This window comes from Notothenia rossii (genome assembly GCF_949606895.1).
Source record: "Notothenia rossii genome assembly, contig: scaffold_72, whole genome shotgun sequence".
NCBI lineage: Eukaryota > Metazoa > Chordata > Actinopteri > Perciformes > Nototheniidae > Notothenia > Notothenia rossii.
The window spans coordinates 225,759-244,395 of NW_027639908.1; the positions used below are offsets into that span (position 1 = coordinate 225,759).

Sequence of the window (18,637 nt, forward strand, 5' to 3'; positions counted from 1 at the left end):
ACGGACGCAGCGGAGCAAACAGCAGAAGCTCCGCTAAGGACTCTCAATGTGTGAACAAGCAGCGAGGACACACGCTGAACATTTAGTTTAGTTTCTATAATTCATATCTGAATATAACAACCCAATAAAAACCACACAGGAAACGGAAACACTGAGAATATGAGCGTGGGCTGGAATCCCTCCGGACATGACGCCCTCATCATGAGATGAGAGCTTCATGGTGTTCTGAGGTCAGAAGGACTTTATATTATAGGTCTCTATATGTTGATACAGAGCTAGCTGCTGCCTGACTCTCTGCTCTCCTCCCAGTCTGAGAGAGGAACACACGTTGGGGATAATCATACGGAGGACACTTCTTCTCTGTGGAGTCTGCATGTCACCTTGTGGGTCCTTTACGCTCAGAAGGATCCACACTTTAGATTTCCTGCCCGACAGAATGATCTCAATGACCAGGCTCCGCTCTGAATGAAGGCTGAGGGTTTCCAGCTGACTTCTTTAGCCCACTAACGTTCAGTCCACTAGTTGGGGGAAGCCCTACAGCTTTCCACCAGACATATGGGGTTTCACAGTGGGAAAGGTAGTCTGTTCTTGATGGGATGAGTTTCTAGTGACTGATTACTTCCTGTGATGCAGCTGAGAGCTGTGGCAGGCAGTCGAAGTGTTTGCAGAGAAGATATGATGGGATGTAAAGCCTGAGGTCAGGACTCTGAAGCTGACTCAAAGAACTAACACTTATTTCAAACTGGATCTCAAACTGTTGGATTGTGTTCATCCCTACAGGATCAGAGGAGGAGAGACGTTCAGAGCCAAGATCCAGAAGAGCTGTGAGTACTGAAACCATGTCCTCCATTCATCCAGATATTGTACATTAAATCTGATCTTAAAAGGTATTTATAGTACATTATTATTATTATTATTTTTCTCACCTCTTCTCTCCATCAGGTGTCTCCGATGTGGAACAGGAAGTGAAGACAGACACAAAGGTGAGAGAGGAGCAGTTGAACAGAGTTGAAGTTTGAACTTAACTTGATTTCTAATATAATAAATAACTTTGTTTGTTCCAGGCTCCAGAATCCTTCTCACCTGAACACACAACTGAGTCTTCATACAGGTAACCCTATAACATGACCAAATATGATTTTAAACACATTAAAGCATATATTCATTTAACTGTGTTTAATGACATGTCTTTCACCTTGGGGTATTGCATCCAATCTCTTTCCAGCAGACATGAATAAATTAATGGCTCTGTGTGTAGGAATGCTTTCTTGGACCAGTCCAGATCCTCGCTGGACTAGACATTTTGTTAATTTAATGAGTTTACACACATCCTGATGCATGTGGACACATCTTCAGTGATGTTCCTGTAATCATCAGGTGTTTCAGATCTTTTAACAAACCCTCCTCCAGGTCAGCCTCCAGCTGGATGAACACCTGTCAGTCAGAACACAGACGAGTGAAGGCTTGTTGTAGTAACCTGTCTCTTGTGTGTCTACAGGTTCAGGTGTCCTGGTCCAGGTGAGTTCCAGTGTGCTTCGACTGGCCTGGTGTTCGTCATGGTTCAGGAGGCGGAGCTTCTGTACAGGACGGTCCCTTGGGAGGAGAGCCTCCTCCAATCAGCTGGCAAGCAGGCAGCAGGGCCGCTGTTCGACGTGAAGAGTTCTGATGAAGCTGCCGTCTGCCAGCTCCACCTGCCACACAGTGAGACAGAGGATGGTAAAGACATCTAGTGTTAACAAATACACTTATATAATGTTTAGCACCTTATCCACTACCGTTCCGAAGTTATGAAGCAGCTTTATTAAACTAGTTTAACAAAGATAAGATCATTCAGACACGAAATCTGTGCTTTACATTCAAAATAGTCGTGTCCCCAAAAGAAGAAGAATGAAATCATTAAAACATCCATTTAGTCGATGTGTTTCATGACATCATTATTGAAGCAGACGATGCAATGCAGCTCTAAATACTGAGTTGGAGTGTCTTTGGGCCTCTGCAGTCTCCATCCATCCATCCATCTTCTCCCGCTTATCCGTGGTCGGGTCGCGGAGGTATCAGTTCCAGCAGAGAGCCCCAAACTTTCTTTTGCCTCATCAACCAGCTCTGACTGGGGGGTCCCAAGGCACTCCCAGGCCAGCGAAGAGATATAATCCCTCCACCTGGTCCTAGGTCTACCCCTTGGTCTCTTCCCAGCTGGACGTACCTGGAACACCTCCCTAGGGAGGCGTCCAGGTGGCATCCTAACTAGGTGCCCGAACCACCTCAACTGGCTCCTTCCAACGCGAAGGAGGAGCGGTTCAACTCCGAGTCCCTCCCAGATGACTGAACTTCTCACCTTATCCCTAAGGGAGACACCAGACACCCTGCGGAGAAAACCCATCTCGGCCGCTTGTACCCGCGATCTCGTTCTTTGGGTCATGACCCATCCTTCATGACCAGAGGTGAGGGTAGGAAGGAAAATGTCCCGGTAGACAGAGAGCTTTGCCTTCTGGCTCAGCTCCCTTTTCGTCACAACGGTGCGTTAAAGCGACTGCAGTACCGCTCCCGCTGCTCCGATTCTCCGACCCATCTCACGCTCCATTGTTCCCTCACTCGAGAACAAGACCCCGAGATACATGAACTCCTTCACTTGGGGTAAGGACTCATTCCCTACTTGGAGTGGACAGTCCATCGGTTTCCTGCTGAGAACCATGGCCTCAGATTTGGAGGTGCTGATCCTCATCCCAGCCGCTTCACACTCGGTGGTGAACCGATCCAGTGAGTGCTGAAGGTCGCAGACCGATGAAGCCATCAGAACCACATCATCTGCAAAAAGCAGTGGTGCAATCCTTAGTCCGCCGAACTGCAGACCCCCCCCCCCCCACGGCTAAGCCTCAAAATCCGATCCATGTATATTACAAACAGGACTGGTGACAAAGCGCAGCCCTGGCGGAGGCCAACCCTCACCTGAAATGGATCCGACTTGCTGCCGAGGACCAGGACACAGCTCTCGCTTTGGGAGTACAGAGATTGGATGGCCCTGAGTAGAGACCCCCTCACCCCATACTCCCGCAGCACCTCCCACAGTGACTCCCTGGGAACCCGGTCATATGCCTTCTCCAAGTCTACAAAACACATGTAGACTGGATGAGCGTACTCCCAGGCCCCCTCCAGGATCCTTGCGAGAGTAAAAAGCTGATCCGTCGTTCCACGACCAGGACGGAATCCGCATTGTTCCTCCTCAATCTGAGGTTCGACAATCGGCCTGACCCTCCTTTCGAGAACCTTAGAGTAAACTTTCCCGGGGAGGCTGAGTAGTGTGATGCCTCTGTAATTGGCACACACCCTCTGATCCCCCTTTTTAAAAAGGGGAACCACCACCCCGGTCTGCCACTCCTTCGGTACTGTTTCCGACTTCCACGCAACGTTGATGAGACGTGTCAACCATGACAGTCCCTCAACACCCAGAGCCTTCAGCATTTCTGGGCGGATCTCATCCACCCCCGGGGCTTTACCACTGTGGAGTTGTTTGACGACCTCAGTGACCTCCCCCCGGGAGATTGGTGTCGATACCCCGTCATACTCCAGCTCTGCCTCTAACATAGAGGGCGGAGTTGTCTGGTTCAGGAGTTCCTCAAAGTGCTCCTTCCAACGCCCTAACACTCCATCAGTTGAGGTCAACAACAGCCCATCCTTACTGTACACAGCTTGGATGGTTCCCTGCTTCCCCCTCCTGAGGTGTCGGACAGTTTTCCAGAACAACTTTGGTGCCGCCCGAAAGTCCTTTTCCATGTCTTCTCCGAACTTCTCCCACACCCGCTGCTTTGCCTCGACCACGGCTGAGGCTGCTGCCCTTCGGGCCTGTCGGTACCTTGCAACTGCCTTGGGAGTCCCCCGGGATAACAAATCCCTGAAGGCCTCCTTCTTCAGTAGGGCGGCTTCCCTGACCACCGGTGCCCACCAGGAGGTTCGAGGGTTACCGCCCCTTGAGGCACCTAGGACCTTGAGACCACAGCTCCCCGCCGCAGCTTCGGCAAGAGAGGCTTTGAACACCGACCACTCTGGTTCAATGTCCCCAACCTCCACAGGAATGCCCGAAAAGCTCCGCCGGAGGTGTGAGTTGAAGGCCTCCTGAACTTGGGCCTCCTCCAGACGTTCCCAGTTCACCCGAATTACACGTTTGGGCTTACCAGGTCTATCCAGAGACTTCCCCCGCCACTCGACCCAACTCACCACCAGATGGTGATCAGTTGACAACTCCGCCCCTCTCTTTACCCGAGTGTCCAAAACATACGGCCTCAGGTCCGATGATACGATAACGAAATCGATCATGGACCTTCTGCCTAGGGTGCTCTGGTACCACGTACACTTATGAGCATCCTTATGTTCGAACATGGTGTTTGTTATGGCCAATCCATGACTAGCACAGAAGTCCAGTAACAAACCACCACTCCGGTTCAGATCAGGGGGGCCGTTCCTCCCAATCACTCCCCTCTAAGTGTCTCCATCATTGCCCACATGTGCGTTGAAGTCTCCCAGCAAGATTAAAGAGTCCCCTTCAGGTGCCCAATACAGGACTCTTTCCAGGGTCTCCAAGAAGGCCGTATACTCTGAACTGCTGTTGGGTTATAAGCACACACAACAGTCAGAGTTTTCCCCCCCATAACCCGCAGGCGTAGGGAGGCGACCCTCTCGTCCACTGAGGTAGACTCCAACAACGAAGCACCCAACCGGGGACTTGTGAGTATCCCCACACCCGCCCGGCGCCTCACACCTTGAGCAACTCCGGAGAAGAATAGAGTCCAACCCCTATCCAGAAGTAATGTTCCAGAGCCGACGCTGTGCGTAGAGGTGAGCCCAACCAGATCCAACTGGTAACGCTTCACCTCCCGCACAAGCTCCGACTCCTTCCCCCCCAGAGAGGTGACGTTCCACGTCCCCAAAGCCAGCTTCTGTCGCCCGGGTCTGGTCCGTCGAGACCGTCTGCCTTCACTGCCACCCTTCTGGCAGCGCACCCGACCCCATCGCTGTTTCCCGTAGGTGGTGGGCCCGCGGGACGGAGAAGCGGAGGTGTTGCCCACGTCGCCTTTTCGGGCTGTGCCCGGCCGGGCTCCGTGGCAAGCCCGGCCACCAGACGCTCGCCAACGAGTCCTCCTTCTGGGCCTGGCTCCAGAAGGGGACCCCGGGCTTCCTCCGGACCGGGTATCCTCACTTTGTGTGTCGTCTTTCATGAGGTCTTGTGAACCAATCTTAGTCTGGCCCCTTGCCTGAGACCAATTTGCCATGGGAGACCCTACCAGGAACACAAGGTTCCAGACAACACAGCCCCCAGGTTCATCAGGGCACACAAACCTCTCTACCACGGTAAGGTGCTGGTTCTTCAGTCTCCTCACTGTATATTAAAGACATGTAAACTGTGACCTGTCAGTCCACAACATGTTTAGCTGCTAACAGTGCTAACTCAATGCTAACTCACTCTAAGCTAGCAGTTTGATTAATTATGACTTTGTTATCCATCTGTTGCTCTTTCTGCTCTTCACATTGTCAGTCTGGCTGAAGCATGTACAAAACAAAACAACATTTATAAGTTAGACTTTCTACGCCCTGAAAGCTTTAGAAAGCTCTTCACACATCTAGAGAATCACTCAGACACGAGACCGGACTCAGTCAAGCTGTTCTGGCTGCAGATTACTAACATCTCAGCAGTCTTTTAAATTAGAAAATAATTACACATGCTCACCTCCAGAAAGATCACAGGGGACGCAACAATAATGAAACATTAGAATAAAAGGTGGAGGATATAAACTGGTACATCCCAGTGAGGCTCCAAAGTGAATGACATTAGATGAACATTAGCTCTGAACTAAAGTGGTGGGACATTAAATATGATGAAGCTGTTTCAAAGCAACAGATGACCAGCTCTTTGCTCCACAGCGCTGCTCCTGGACGGCCTGTTGTCTGTCGTTCACATCACTGATGAAGGCCTGAGCATCTTGGAGCCGCTGGAGGTCACACCCACTCACGTGGTGGTGAAGGTGCTTCACCTCTCTTCCTTTGGCCTTATCATCGATACATTGAAAAGGCTTCTAAAGTGGCGAATAAAGGGCCAAATTCTGCTGCTCCTACGACCCCCGGGCAGAGAGGAACAAATACTGGATGTATTTCTGCTGCAGAACAACGTCCTTGAGGAGGAGGTAATGTGCTCACCATCAGGCTAAACACTTGTTTTAAACCACAGCTGTTTCCACAGAGAAGTTGTGGCCCCAAGCTTCCTACTGTATATAATATAATATCATTGGAAGGATGAAACCCACTTTAAATGCACACACAGTGACCTTTGTTCTCTGCTTTTAACCCATCCTAGTACCAGGAGTCTAATACTAGGAGTCTAGCACTAGGAGTCTAGTACTAGGAGTCTAGGAGTCTAGCACCAGGAGTCTAGCACCAGGAGTCTAGCACCAGGAGTCTAGGAGTCTAGCACCAGGAGTCTAGTACCAGGAGTCTAGTACCAGGAGTCTAATACTAGGAGTCTGGCACTAGGAGTCTAGTACTAGGAGTCTAGGAGTCTAGCAACAGGAGTCTAGCACCAGGAGTCTAGCACCAGGAGTTTAGGAGTCTAGCACCAGGAGTCTAGTACCAGGAGTCTAGCACCAGGAGTCTAGGAGTCTAGCACCAGGAGTCTAGTACCAGGAGTCTAGTACCAGGAGTCTAATACTAGGAGTCTGGCACTAGGAGTCTAGTACTAGGAGTCTAGGAGTCTAGCAACAGGAGTCTAGCACCAGGAGTCTAGCACCAGGAGTTTAGGAGTCTAGCACCAGGAGTCTAGTACCAGGAGTCTAGCACCAGGAGTCTAGCACTAGGAGTCTAGAGCCAGGAGTCTAGCACCAGGACTCTAGAATTAGGAGTCTAGCACCAGGAGTCTAGTACCAGGGGTCTAGTACCAGGGGTCTAGTACCAGGAGTCTAGAACCAGGGGTCTAGAACCAGGGGTCTAGAATCAGGGGTCTAGAACCAGGGGTCTAGAATCAGGGGTCTAGCACCAGGGGTCTAGCACCAGGGGTCTAGCACCAGGAGTCTAGTACCAGGAGTCTAGTAGTAGGAGTCTAGCACCAGGAGTCTGGAACCAGGAGTCTAGGACTAGGAGTCTAGTACCAGGGGTCTAGTACCAGGAGTCTAGAACCAGGGGTCTAGAACCAGGGGTCTAGAATCAGGAGTCTAGCACCAGGGGTCTAGCACCAGGGGTCTAGCACCAGGGGTCTAGCACCAGGAGTCTAGTACCAGGGGTCTAGTACCAGGAGTCTAGAACCAGGGGTCTAGAACCAGGGGTCTAGAATCAGGAGTCTAGCACTAGGAGTCTAGTACTAGGAGTCTAGGAGTCTAGCAACAGGAGTCTAGCACCAGGAGTCTAGCACCAGGAGTTTAGGAGTCTAGCACCAGGAGTCTAGTACCAGGAGTCTAGTACCAGGAGTCTAGCACCAGGAGTCTAGCACTAGGAGTCTAGAGCCAGGAGTCTAGCACCAGGACTCTAGAATTAGGAGTCTAGCACCAGGAGTCTGGAACCAGGAGTCTAGGACTAGGAGTCTGGAACCAGGAGTCTAGGACTAGGAGTCTAGAACCAGGGGTCTAGCACCAGGGGTCTAGTACCAGGGGTCTAGTACCAGGAGTCTAGAACCAGGGGTCTAGAACCAGGGGTCTAGAACCAGGGGTCTAGAATCAGGAGTCTAGCACCAGGGGTCTAGCACCAGGGGTCTAGCACCAGGAGTCTAGTACCAGGAGTCTAGTACCAGGAGTCCGGTACTAGGAGCAGTGTGCAGCTATTGTACAGCGCCCGGGGAGCAATGGGAGTGAGGGGGGAAGGGGGGTGTCCGGTGCCTTGCTCAAGGGCACCACAGCAGGGTAGGAGGTGAACTGGCACCTCTCCAAGTAGCAGTCCACACTCCATATTTAGGTCTGCTTGGGGACTTGAACCAGCATCCCTACAGCTCCCAGTCCAGTACAGACTGAGCCACTGCTCCTCTTTTCAAACGTTCTTGGTTGTGAGAAGAATCAGATCTATCTGAACTGAATATTTGTTTGCGTATATTTCTTGTGCAGATTTAACAATTCATTCTTAATTATTTACGTGGTGTGCCACACTCTACTTTGGTTATCAAACTCCAAGTTTACATTAATACTTTAAAATACGTATAAAGAAACGTTAAGAAGCTGCGGCCCCAAGCTCCCGACTGAGAGAGATAATATGATCATTTGAAAATCTGAGTTTACTCTGTGAACATAGGCTGATTTACTTCACACATTAAATGGTTAGTTATAAATGAGATAATCATGAACTGCTAAGAATATATAAACTAAAGAATAACATAAGTATTATATCAATAATCTGATGATGACTGGCAGGTTACATAATTAACATCGACAGTAAATCAGATGGTTAGCAAATACTGAAAGGCACAGTTGAAACATTCAACAACTGAACGATTGAAAGGAAGTATTTTGGGAGTCCAATACTAATCAAAGCTTTAAAGGTCCCCTATTATACTCTTTATCAACAGTATATCACAGGTCTCAGATATATCCAGAGCCTGTCTCTGATTGGCTGAAACACCAAACAGATCATTGCAGCATTACCCATAATCCCCTCTGTTTCAACCCTGTTTCTGATTGGCTAATGGTTACACAAGACAAAACATCGTTATGACATCATAAAGTCTTTCCACAGAGGGGACACATGTTGATGTAGAAGAGACATGAAGAAGAGGGGACACATGTTGATGTAGAGGAGACATGAAGAAGAGGGGACACATGTTGATGTAGAAGAGACATGGAGAAGAGGGGACACATGTTGATGGAGAAGAGACATGAAGAAGAGGGGACACATGTTGATGTAGGAGAGACATGAAGAAGAGGGGACACATGTTGATGTAGAAGAGACATGGAGAAGAGGGGACACATGTTGATGTTGAAGACACACGAAGAAGAGGGGACACATGTTGATGTAGAGGAGACATGGAGAAGAGGGGACACATGTTGATGTAGAGGAGACATGGAGAAGAGGGGACACATGTTGATGTAGAAGAGACATGAAGAAGAGGGGACACATGTTGATGTAGAAGAGACATGAAGAAGAGGGGACACATGTTGATGTAGAAGAGACATGGAGAAGAGGGGACACATGTTGATGTAGAAGAGACATGAAGAAGAGGGGACACATGTTGATGTAGAGGAGACATGAAGAAGAGGGGACACATGTTGATGTAGAAGAGACATGGAGAAGAGGGGACACATGTTGATGGAGAAGAGACATGAAGAAGAGGGGACACATGTTGATGTAGGAGAGACATGAAGAAGAGGGGACACATGTTGATGTAGAAGAGACATGGAGAAGAGGGGACACATGTTGATGTTGAAGACACACGAAGAAGAGGGGACACATGTTGATGTAGAGGAGACATGGAGAAGAGGGGACACATGTTGATGTAGAGGAGACATGGAGAAGAGGGGACACATGTTGATGTAGAAGAGACATGAAGAATAGGGGACACATGTTGATGTAGAAGAGACATGAAGAAGAGGGGACACATGTTGATGTAGAAGAGACATAAAGAAGAGGGGACACATGTTGATGTAGGAGAGACATGGAGAAGAGGGGACACATGTTGATGTAGGAGAGACATGAAGAAGAGGGGACACATGTTGATGTAGAAGAGACATGAAGAAGAGGGGACACATGTTGATGTAGAAGAGACATGAAGAAGAGGGGACACATGTTGATGTAGGAGAGACATGAAGAAGAGGGGACACATGTTGATGTAGAAGAGACATGAAGAAGAGGGGACACATGTTGATGTAGAAGAGACATGAAGAAGAGGGGACACATGTTGATGTAGAAGAGACATAAAGAAGAGGGGACACATGTTGATGTAGAAGAGACATGGAGAAGAGGGGACACATGTTGATGTAGAAGAGACATGGAGAAGAGGGGACACATGTTGATGTAGAAGAGACGTGAAGAAGAGGGGACACATGTTGATGTAGAAGAGACGTGAAGAAGAAAGGACACATGTTGATGTAGAAGAGACATGAAGAAGAGGGGACACATGTTGATGTAGAAGAGACATGGAGAAGAGGGGACACATGTTGATGTAGAAGAGACATGAAGAAGAGGGGACACATGTTGATGTAGAAGAGACGTGAAGAAGAGGGGACACATGTTGATGTAGAAGAGACATGGAGAAGAGGGGACACATGTTGATGTAGAAGAGACATGAAGAAGAGGGGACACATGTTGATGTAGAAGAGACATGGAGAAGAGGGGACACATGTTGATGTAGAAGAGACATGAAGAAGAGGGGACACATGTTGATGTAGAAGAGACATGAAGAAGAGGGGACACATATTGATGTAGAAGAGACATGGAGAAGAGGGGACACATGTTGATGTAGAAGAGACGTGAAGAAGAGGGGACACATGTTGATGTAGAAGAGACATGGAGAAGAGGGGACACATGTTGATGTAGAAGAGACATGAAGAAGAGGGGACACATGTTGATGTAGAAGAGACATGAAGAAGAGGGGACACATGTTGATGTAGAAGAGACATGAAGAAGAGGGGACACATGTTGATGTAGAAGAGACATGAAGAAGAGGGGACACATGTTGATGTAGAAGAGACATGAAGAAGAGGGGACACATGTTGATGTAGGAGAGACGTGAAGAAGAGGGGACACATGTTGATGTAGAAGAGACATGAAGAAGAGGGGACACATGTTGATGTAGAGAGACATGAAGAAGAGGGGACACATGTTGATGTAGAAGAGACGTGAAGAAGAGGGGACACATGTTGATGTAGAAGAGACATGGAGAAGAGGGGACACATGTTGATGTAGAAGAGACATGAAGAAGAGGGGACACATGTTGATGTAGAAGAGACATAAAGAAGAGGGGACACATGTTGATGTAGAAGAGACATGAAGAAGAGGGGACACATGTTGATGTAGAAGAGACGTGAAGAAGAGGGGACACATGTTGATGTAGAAGAGACATGGAGAAGAGGGGACACATGTTGATGTAGAAGAGACGTGAAGAAGAGGGGACACATGTTGATGTAGAAGAGACATGGAGAAGAGGGGACACATGTTGATGTAGAAGAGACATGGAGAAGAGGGGACACATGTTGATGTAGAAGAGACGTGAAGAAGAGGGGACACATGTTGATGTAGAAGAGACGTGAAGAAGAAAGGACACATGTTGATGTAGAAGAGACATGAAGAAGAGGGGACACATGTTGATGTAGAAGAGACATGGAGAAGAGGGGACACATGTTGATGTAGAAGAGACGTGAAGAAGAGGGGACACATGTTGATGTAGAAGAGACGTGAAGAAGAAAGGACACATGTTGATGTAGAAGAGACATGAAGAAGAGGGGACACATGTTGATGTAGAAGAGACATGGAGAAGAGGGGACACATGTTGATGTAGAAGAGACATGGAGAAGAGGGGACACATATTGATGTAGAAGAGACATGGAGAAGAGGGGACACATGTTGATGTAGAAGAGACATGGAGAAGAGGGGACACATGTTGATGTAGAAGAGACATGAAGAAGAGGGGACACATGTTGATGTAGAAGAGACATGAAGAAGAGGGGACACATGTTGATGTAGAAGAGACATGAAGAAGAGGGGACACATGTTGATGTAGAAGAGACATGAAGAAGTGGATTTTGCTTAATAGGCTACCTTTAAATCAATAACTGAAAATGACCATAACCAAGCATACGGACCGCATTGTCTTACCGAACTGCTGCTGTGCTGAATAAAGGAGGGAACACAGCGGTGGACCAGTTGAGAACCACTGCCCTCAAGGGTCATGGAAAAAACAAAAAGTGTCTCGTCCGCACGAGAAAGTTACCGGTTCCCCAAGTAGGAAGTGGAGCACACAAGAGACGACCGTTTCTGTTATTTTTATGTTGGGAAGTGGCATTGCATATATTATATATATACATTATTTGAGATATATTTCGAACTCGGACTTCATTTTTAGTACATTTCGGCCAGGGGTGTAGAGTTATTTGTTTCAGCACCGGATTCACAAAACAGGAGAGTCTGTGGACCAGTCTGCCCTGATCTATGAATGAAGAGATGTGCCTTTTATGCAGCTGAAGAGAGACAAGACTGCTACGTTTTAACCACACACACACACACACACACACACACACACACACACACACACACACACACACACACACACACACACACACACACACTGGCGACCAGACATCTTCTTCATAAAACTAATAATATGGCGTAATAATTGGGCAGTTTGATGTGTGTGTGTGTGTGTGTGTGTGTGTGTGTGTGTGTGTGTGTGTGTGTGTGTCTGTGTGTGTGTGTGTGTGTGTGTGTGTGTGTGTGTGTGTGTGTGTGTGTGTGTGTGTGTGGTTAAAACATTGCGGCCTCGATCTCTCCTCAGCTGTTCTCATGAAGGTAAACAGGCTGAAGGTGGTGTGTAAAGTCCCTTACACACCAAGCCAATTTCGGCCGTCGATAGATGTCAATAGATGTCGATAGATGTCGATAGATGTCGATAGATGTCAATAGATGTCGATAGATGTCGGTAGATGTCAATAGATGTTGATAGATGTCAATAGATGTCGATAGATGTTGATAGATGTCGGTAGATGTCGATAGATGTCGATAGATGTCAAATGATGTCGATATCGATAGATGTCGATAGATGTCAATAGATGTCAAATGATGTCGATATCGATAGATGTCGATAGATGTCGGTAGATGTCGGTAGATGTCGATAGATGTCGATAGATGTCGATAGATGTCAAATGATGTCGATGTCAATAGATGTCGATAGATGTCGATAGATGTCGGTAGATGTCGATAGGTGTCAAATGATGTCGATATCGATAGATGTCGATAGATGTCGATAGATGTCAAATGATGTCGATAGATGTCGATAGATGTCGGTAGATGTCGATAGATGTCGATAGATGTCGGTAGATGTCGATAGATGTCCGTAGATGTCGGTAGATGTCGGTAGATGTCGGTAGATGTCGGTAGATGTCGATAGATGTCGTTAGATGTCTATAGATGTCGGGCCGTTGATGGGCGTTGTGTCGCCCTACTCAGATTGGTGTGTCTAGGTGTGTACCGCACCGCAGCCGACTTTTCGGCTGAGCCGACACCTGGCTGTCGGCCAAAGGCCGTCGGTCAAATAAATCACTGATTGGCTGTTAGCATAGCGAATCAGTGCATGAGAAGCGAAACGGAAGTGAGGGACCCAAACAAACGAATAAAAAGGCACACACAGACGGCTATTCTTTTTCATTTTCATCTCACCTGGACGCAAGGGTTTATTTACCCAGGTTTAAAACACTTTTCCTCCCTTAGAAAGTCAGGTGCTGCATCCTGTTCTCTGGGTACACTGACGCACACGCTATTTGTTGTTTGCTTATATCACGCAGTCTGTTCTTCTTCTCTCGGTTATCACGCAGTCTGTCTTCCGGTTGCCTCTTTTGAATGACGAATACACACTACCGCCGCCTGCTGGTAAGGAGAGTTATTGCCACTCACGCATGCGCAGTTCGTACGTGCAACTTGGCCGTCGGCTGAAGTCTTTGCGGTGTGTTCCAATGCGAAACATGGCCAAGACGCTGGAGATGTGAGGCGACGTTCCATCGGGACGTGTTCTTTGGTGTGAGTTTGGTGTGTAGACAGCTTTAAAGGCACATCTCTCCTACTTGGCGAACCAGTAACTTTCTCTAGCGCACAAGAAAGTGTATTGTGCACACAAGATTTTTTTTTTCTTTTTCTCATGACCCTTTAGGGCAGTGGTTCTCAAAGTGGGGGGCGCCCCGCCCCTTGGGAGCGCAGAGGCATGACAGTGGGGGGGCGCGAGAGACCAAGAGGAAAAATGGTTATTAAAAAATAAATAAAAAGAGAATAAATGAAAAACAGTTATGAAATATTATATGACATTAAAAAAAAAAAAGTTTAAAAGGGTGATTTGTAAAATATCCATAGAGAAGAAGTAAATCTGTTTACAGGTCTGTTTCATATGGGTGCTGAGAGAGGTATCCATAGATCTCTTCATGTTGCTCTCAAAGTGCACCAGATTGATGCTTTTAACTTCAATATTTAAAAAAAAATCTTCCCGGGGGAGCTTGCCCCCGGACCCCCCTATGTGAGATCCACACACCACCTATAAAAATAGCACTTTACCCCTGCTTACACCCGTATGCCGTGAGCTGACTATCGAGCCTTCATTGTAACAGTCCACTACACTACACAACAACAACAACAACAACAACAACAACAACAACAACAACAGCAACAACTGTACTACAACAGTACACTGTATGACTTTTTTTTTCTCCAAAGGGGGGGCCTGACAGAAAAAGTTTGAGAACCACTGCTTTAGGGGCTCCGTAAACAACCCTAATAAATATATAAAAAACTGTGTTGGAGAACTGGAATTTCATCCAAAGATATCTAACCTATACACTTGAATTAATCTACTCACATATGTCCTCATGATGTTATTCTTAATTGATTGTAATTCTTATATCTCTGTAGAGAAGGTCTGTCAACATGTTGTTTTAAATTGATCAAAATGTCCTGTTACTGAAGGTTGTTAAAAAACACAGACGTGCTGTGAACATCCCGATCTCCTCCGACTGTGAGCTGGACATTGATCACAGATACAGTGTGCACTGTGAACCTGAGGGCTTCTTCATTCAGCCTGAGGTGAGTCACTGATGCTCCTCTAAAGAAACACAATGATCATTAACACATCATGTGGATTCACAATCAGGAAAGAAACAGATCAACTTTTAACATCTGCTTCTGGTTTTCAGAGTAAAACATTTGATTCCAGGTATGGACCAAACTACCACCCGACATTTCAAGTTACCCTGACGACGAGCACAGAGAGAGTGGCTTTGAAGGTCAAGGACCAAGATGGAAACGTAGTCTGGAGTTATCGTGTGTCACTGGAAGGTAAAGCCTCCACCTGAGCTCAGACCCAGTGATAGACTGATAACTCCAAAGATCCATCTCATAGCCTTCTCTATTAAGGCTCCATGGCAACGCGTCATTACGACATTAAACACACAACCTGTTATATTCTAAAACCATAGTAAAAACTAGTGTGGTGGTGAAACAGCGTGGCATTATGGGAGTTGTAGTCTTCATCTTCTCATGGTTAAGTGGATACGGCGCCATTACAGGAGACCGTGATGAACGTACTGTTACCTTGATTAAAATGACACGTCTCTCTGAACCATTTGAGATAATGTACGTACACAACTAAACAAAATATAAATAATACAGGTGTAGGAGTTTTTATACATTTTAATGAGGAAATGTTACATATTATAACTTTAAGTGAACAGAAATCCGCCTCTGGGAATGTCGAGTTACTTTGCTTTTTAAGAGATCTGATTAATGTGATTGTTGGTTAATAAAAGTATTTTCCCTGTTTATCTTCCAGATCCAAGGAAGGACTTGTCCCAGAGAAATGTCCCAGCAGAGAGCAGAGTCCCATCAGAGAGCAGAGTCCGAGGAGAGAGCAGAGTCCTAGCAGAGAGCAGAGTCCCATCAGAGAGCAGAGTCCCATTAGAGAGCAGAGTCCGAAGAGAGAGCAGAGTCCCATTAGAGAGCAGAGTCCGAAGAGAGAGCAGAGTCCCAGCAGAGAGCAGAGTCCCAGCAGAGAGCAGAGTCCCATTAGAGAGCAGAGTCCGAAGAGAGAGCAGAGTCCCAGCAGAGAGCAGAGTCCCAGCAGAGAGCAGAGTCCCATCAGAGAGCAGAGTCCCAGCAGAGAGCAGAGTCCCAGCAGAGAGCAGAGTCCCAGCAGAGAGCAGAGTCCCAGCAGAGAGCAGAGTCCCAGCAGAGAGCAGAGTCCCAGCAGAGGGCAGAGTCCCAGCAGACCAGAGGCTGCTCTCAGTTCGGACAGAGTTCATTCAAAGAGTGACTCCAACTATCCTGAACGACCTTCTGGATAAACTCTTTGAGTCTGAAGTGATCAGTGAATCTGAAATGAGGTTGGCCAGAACCAAACCCCAAAATGACGGAGCACGAGAGGTGGTGGACGCGGTGCGAAATAAAGGAGCTGCAGCCAGCAGGGTTCTGATCGACGCTCTCCGAGAGCTGGACCCGTATCTTTACAGAGAGCTCAACTTGAGCTGAGGATAAACCTCGTGGAGCGTGTGTGACAGTTGAAGTCTAGTCCTCTGTTTTGTTACCTGAACATGTTTCCCCTTGTCCTTGAAGGTAACACAGATTCTGAGCGAAGGCCTCTTCCCTTCTCTCTTTTCTCCTGGATTCCCTCCTGAGAGCAGCTTTTTTTTCAAGTACATGTTTACTTTATTACATAAATAAATAATTTACCAGCATCCACTGCATCCTTTCACATTTGTGTCAGGCATAGGAGCCGGGTCATGACACACATAAGGGCTTGTTCTTATTTTACCAATTGGTACTGACTGAATTTGAGAAACCGGGATCGATAGTAGACATCAAAATACAGACGATTATCTGAATAATTGATTAATCGTTAAGGAAATAGTCACTATTTGTATTTATTTATTTTATTGTATGTTGCATTGTTGGAGGAGCTCAGGTCAGAAGAATCTCATTGCCAGTTCTCCACTGAAGCTGCTGAGCATATGATGATACAACCTCTGAGTTTGAATGTCTGCACAGCCTTCTCTCTGATAACTGGACTCAAACTCACAATCTAATATTAAATAATCCATTCCTTGCACGCTTAATGTAAATATAATATCCTGCTTTATATTTTGTTACTGTACATTTCTCTATTGTACAATGCCTTGTCTTTTTATGATGCTGCAACGCAAACATTTCCCAGATTGAGTTCAATAAAGTAGTTCTTATCTTAAAATATACCACACTGTAGTCTGACATATATTCAGTGTTCCAAGTCTTTTAGTTTTTACGTTTTTTAGGTTCTTTTGTATATTTAAATGTATATTTTTGACCTCTTTTTACAACTTATGTTCTTAAGTTGTTTATGTTTGCACCACAATACACCAGAGCTAATCCCTCTTTGGCCGTATCTCATTTCTGAGATTTCCCCTCCTCGACTCCTCGACTCCTCGACTCCTCGGTCCTCAGGTAGTGACCCGGAAATAATTTCAGCGCGCCATGTTGAAGGACATCTCATTTCTCTATATGCACTTCGGGGACCGAGGATCGAGCGTCGGGGAGGGTCTCTGGAGGAGCTCTAACCGAGGAGACACTGATGGGTCCTCCACGGTCCTCCACGGATGCATTTCCGGGAACGGTGGAGCCGTTACACACGGCCGGACTTATCTTAGCCAATCACAGCTCTGCATGCATCCCCTGGATATTATTTTAGTAACTGCTTTCATCGCGACGCAATGTTTACAGTGAGAACAGCTGTGAGGTCCGTGCAGAAAGCAGAGCGTGTATAAATGTATAATATATATCACTCAGTGTAACAGGCCTACTCTCTTTAATTGCTGTAGTTTAGTAGATATCTACAAACAAAGAGTCGATATTTTTCTAAGACCATTTAGTGCTTCACTTAATAAAATACACAACGGCTGTAGCCTGATTATGCTTTAGGAGCTGTGTGTGTGTGTGTGTGTGTGTGTGTGTGTGTGTGTGTGTGTGTGTGTGTGTGTGTGTGTGTGTGTGTGTGTGTGTGTGTGTGTGTGTGTGTGTGTGTGTGTGTGTGTGTGTGTGTGTGTGTGTGTGTGTGTGTGTGTGTGTGTGTGTGTGTGTGTGTGTGTGTGTGTGTGTGTGTGTGTGTGTGTGTGTGTGTGTGTGTGTGTGTGTGTGTGTGTGTGTGTGTGTGTGTGTGTGTGTGTGTGGTTAAAACGTAGCAGTCTTGTCTCTCTTCAGCTGCATAAAAGGCACATCTCTCGCGGGTACAAGCGGCCGAGATGGGTTTTCTCCGCAGGGTGGCTGGTGTCTCCCTTAGGGATAAGGTGAGAAGTTCGGTCATCCGGGAGGGACTCGGAGTTGAACCGCTCCTCCTTCGCGTTGAAAGGAACCAGTTGAGGTGGTTCGGGCACCTAGTTAGGATGCCACCTAGTTAGGATGCCACCTGGGCGCCTCCCTAGGGAGGTGTTCCAGGTACGTCCAGCTGGGAAGAGACCAAGGGGTAGACCTAGAACCAGATGGAGGGATTATATCTCTTCTCTGGCCTGGGAGCGCCTTGGGATCCCCCAGTCAGAGCTGGTTGATGTGGCCAGGGAAAAGAAAGTTTGGGGCTCTCTGCTGGAACTGCTACCTCCGCGACCCGACCACGGATAAGCGGGAGAAGATGGATGGATGGATGGTGTAAATTGAAAAGATAATACATTTGCAACATAGGTAGACCAAATGTTTGGAAATGCATGTGTGTATAATAAGAAGATGAATCCACGAGGATATCCATTCAGGACTTATGATCCAGGACCGCAGCAACAGGCACAGCCACGACTCAAGACCCAGGGCTCGAGATCCAGGACACAGGACCGCAGCAACAGGATCAACCGTGATTCCGGATCCCGGCGTATATAGACACCAAAAAGAAAGAAATTTGGGGAAGCTGGGTTAATCGGAACATGAGAGTACACAGGTATAGACAGAGAGAAGGAAGAAGTAAGATGTCCCCCGA

General features: G+C 47.2%; 1 protein-coding gene across 1 annotated transcript; it reads left to right on the top strand.

Annotated features, from left to right (window-relative positions):
• Window positions 1–683: 683 nt before the first annotated feature.
• Window positions 684–16,895, top strand: LOC307027259 (uncharacterized protein). The gene is made up of 8 exons (XM_079695470.1): window positions 684–824; window positions 943–983; window positions 1,065–1,111; window positions 1,499–1,716; window positions 5,914–6,173; window positions 14,620–14,736; window positions 14,847–14,988; window positions 15,482–16,895. The coding sequence occupies exons 4-8, from the start codon at window positions 1,557–1,559 to the stop codon at window positions 16,174–16,176; spliced, it is 1,374 nt and encodes a 457-aa protein (XP_079551596.1). The 5' UTR covers window positions 684–824; window positions 943–983; window positions 1,065–1,111; window positions 1,499–1,556; the 3' UTR covers window positions 16,177–16,895.
• The last annotated feature ends 1,742 nt before the right edge of the window (window positions 16,896–18,637 follow it).

What these genes read in the sequence shown, in the direction of transcription:
- LOC307027259 (XM_079695470.1), top strand. Translation starts at nt 1,557, where the DNA reads ATGGTTCAGGAGGCGGAGCTTCTGTACAGGACGGTCCCTTGGGAGGAG. An exon ending in ACACAGTGAGACAGAGGATG is followed by an intron (nt 1,717 to 5,913) that starts GTAAAGACATCT and finishes TTTGCTCCACAG; the next exon opens with CGCTGCTCCTGGACGGCCTG. An exon ending in GCTTCTTCATTCAGCCTGAG is followed by an intron (nt 14,737 to 14,846) that starts GTGAGTCACTGA and finishes TCTGGTTTTCAG; the next exon opens with AGTAAAACATTTGATTCCAG.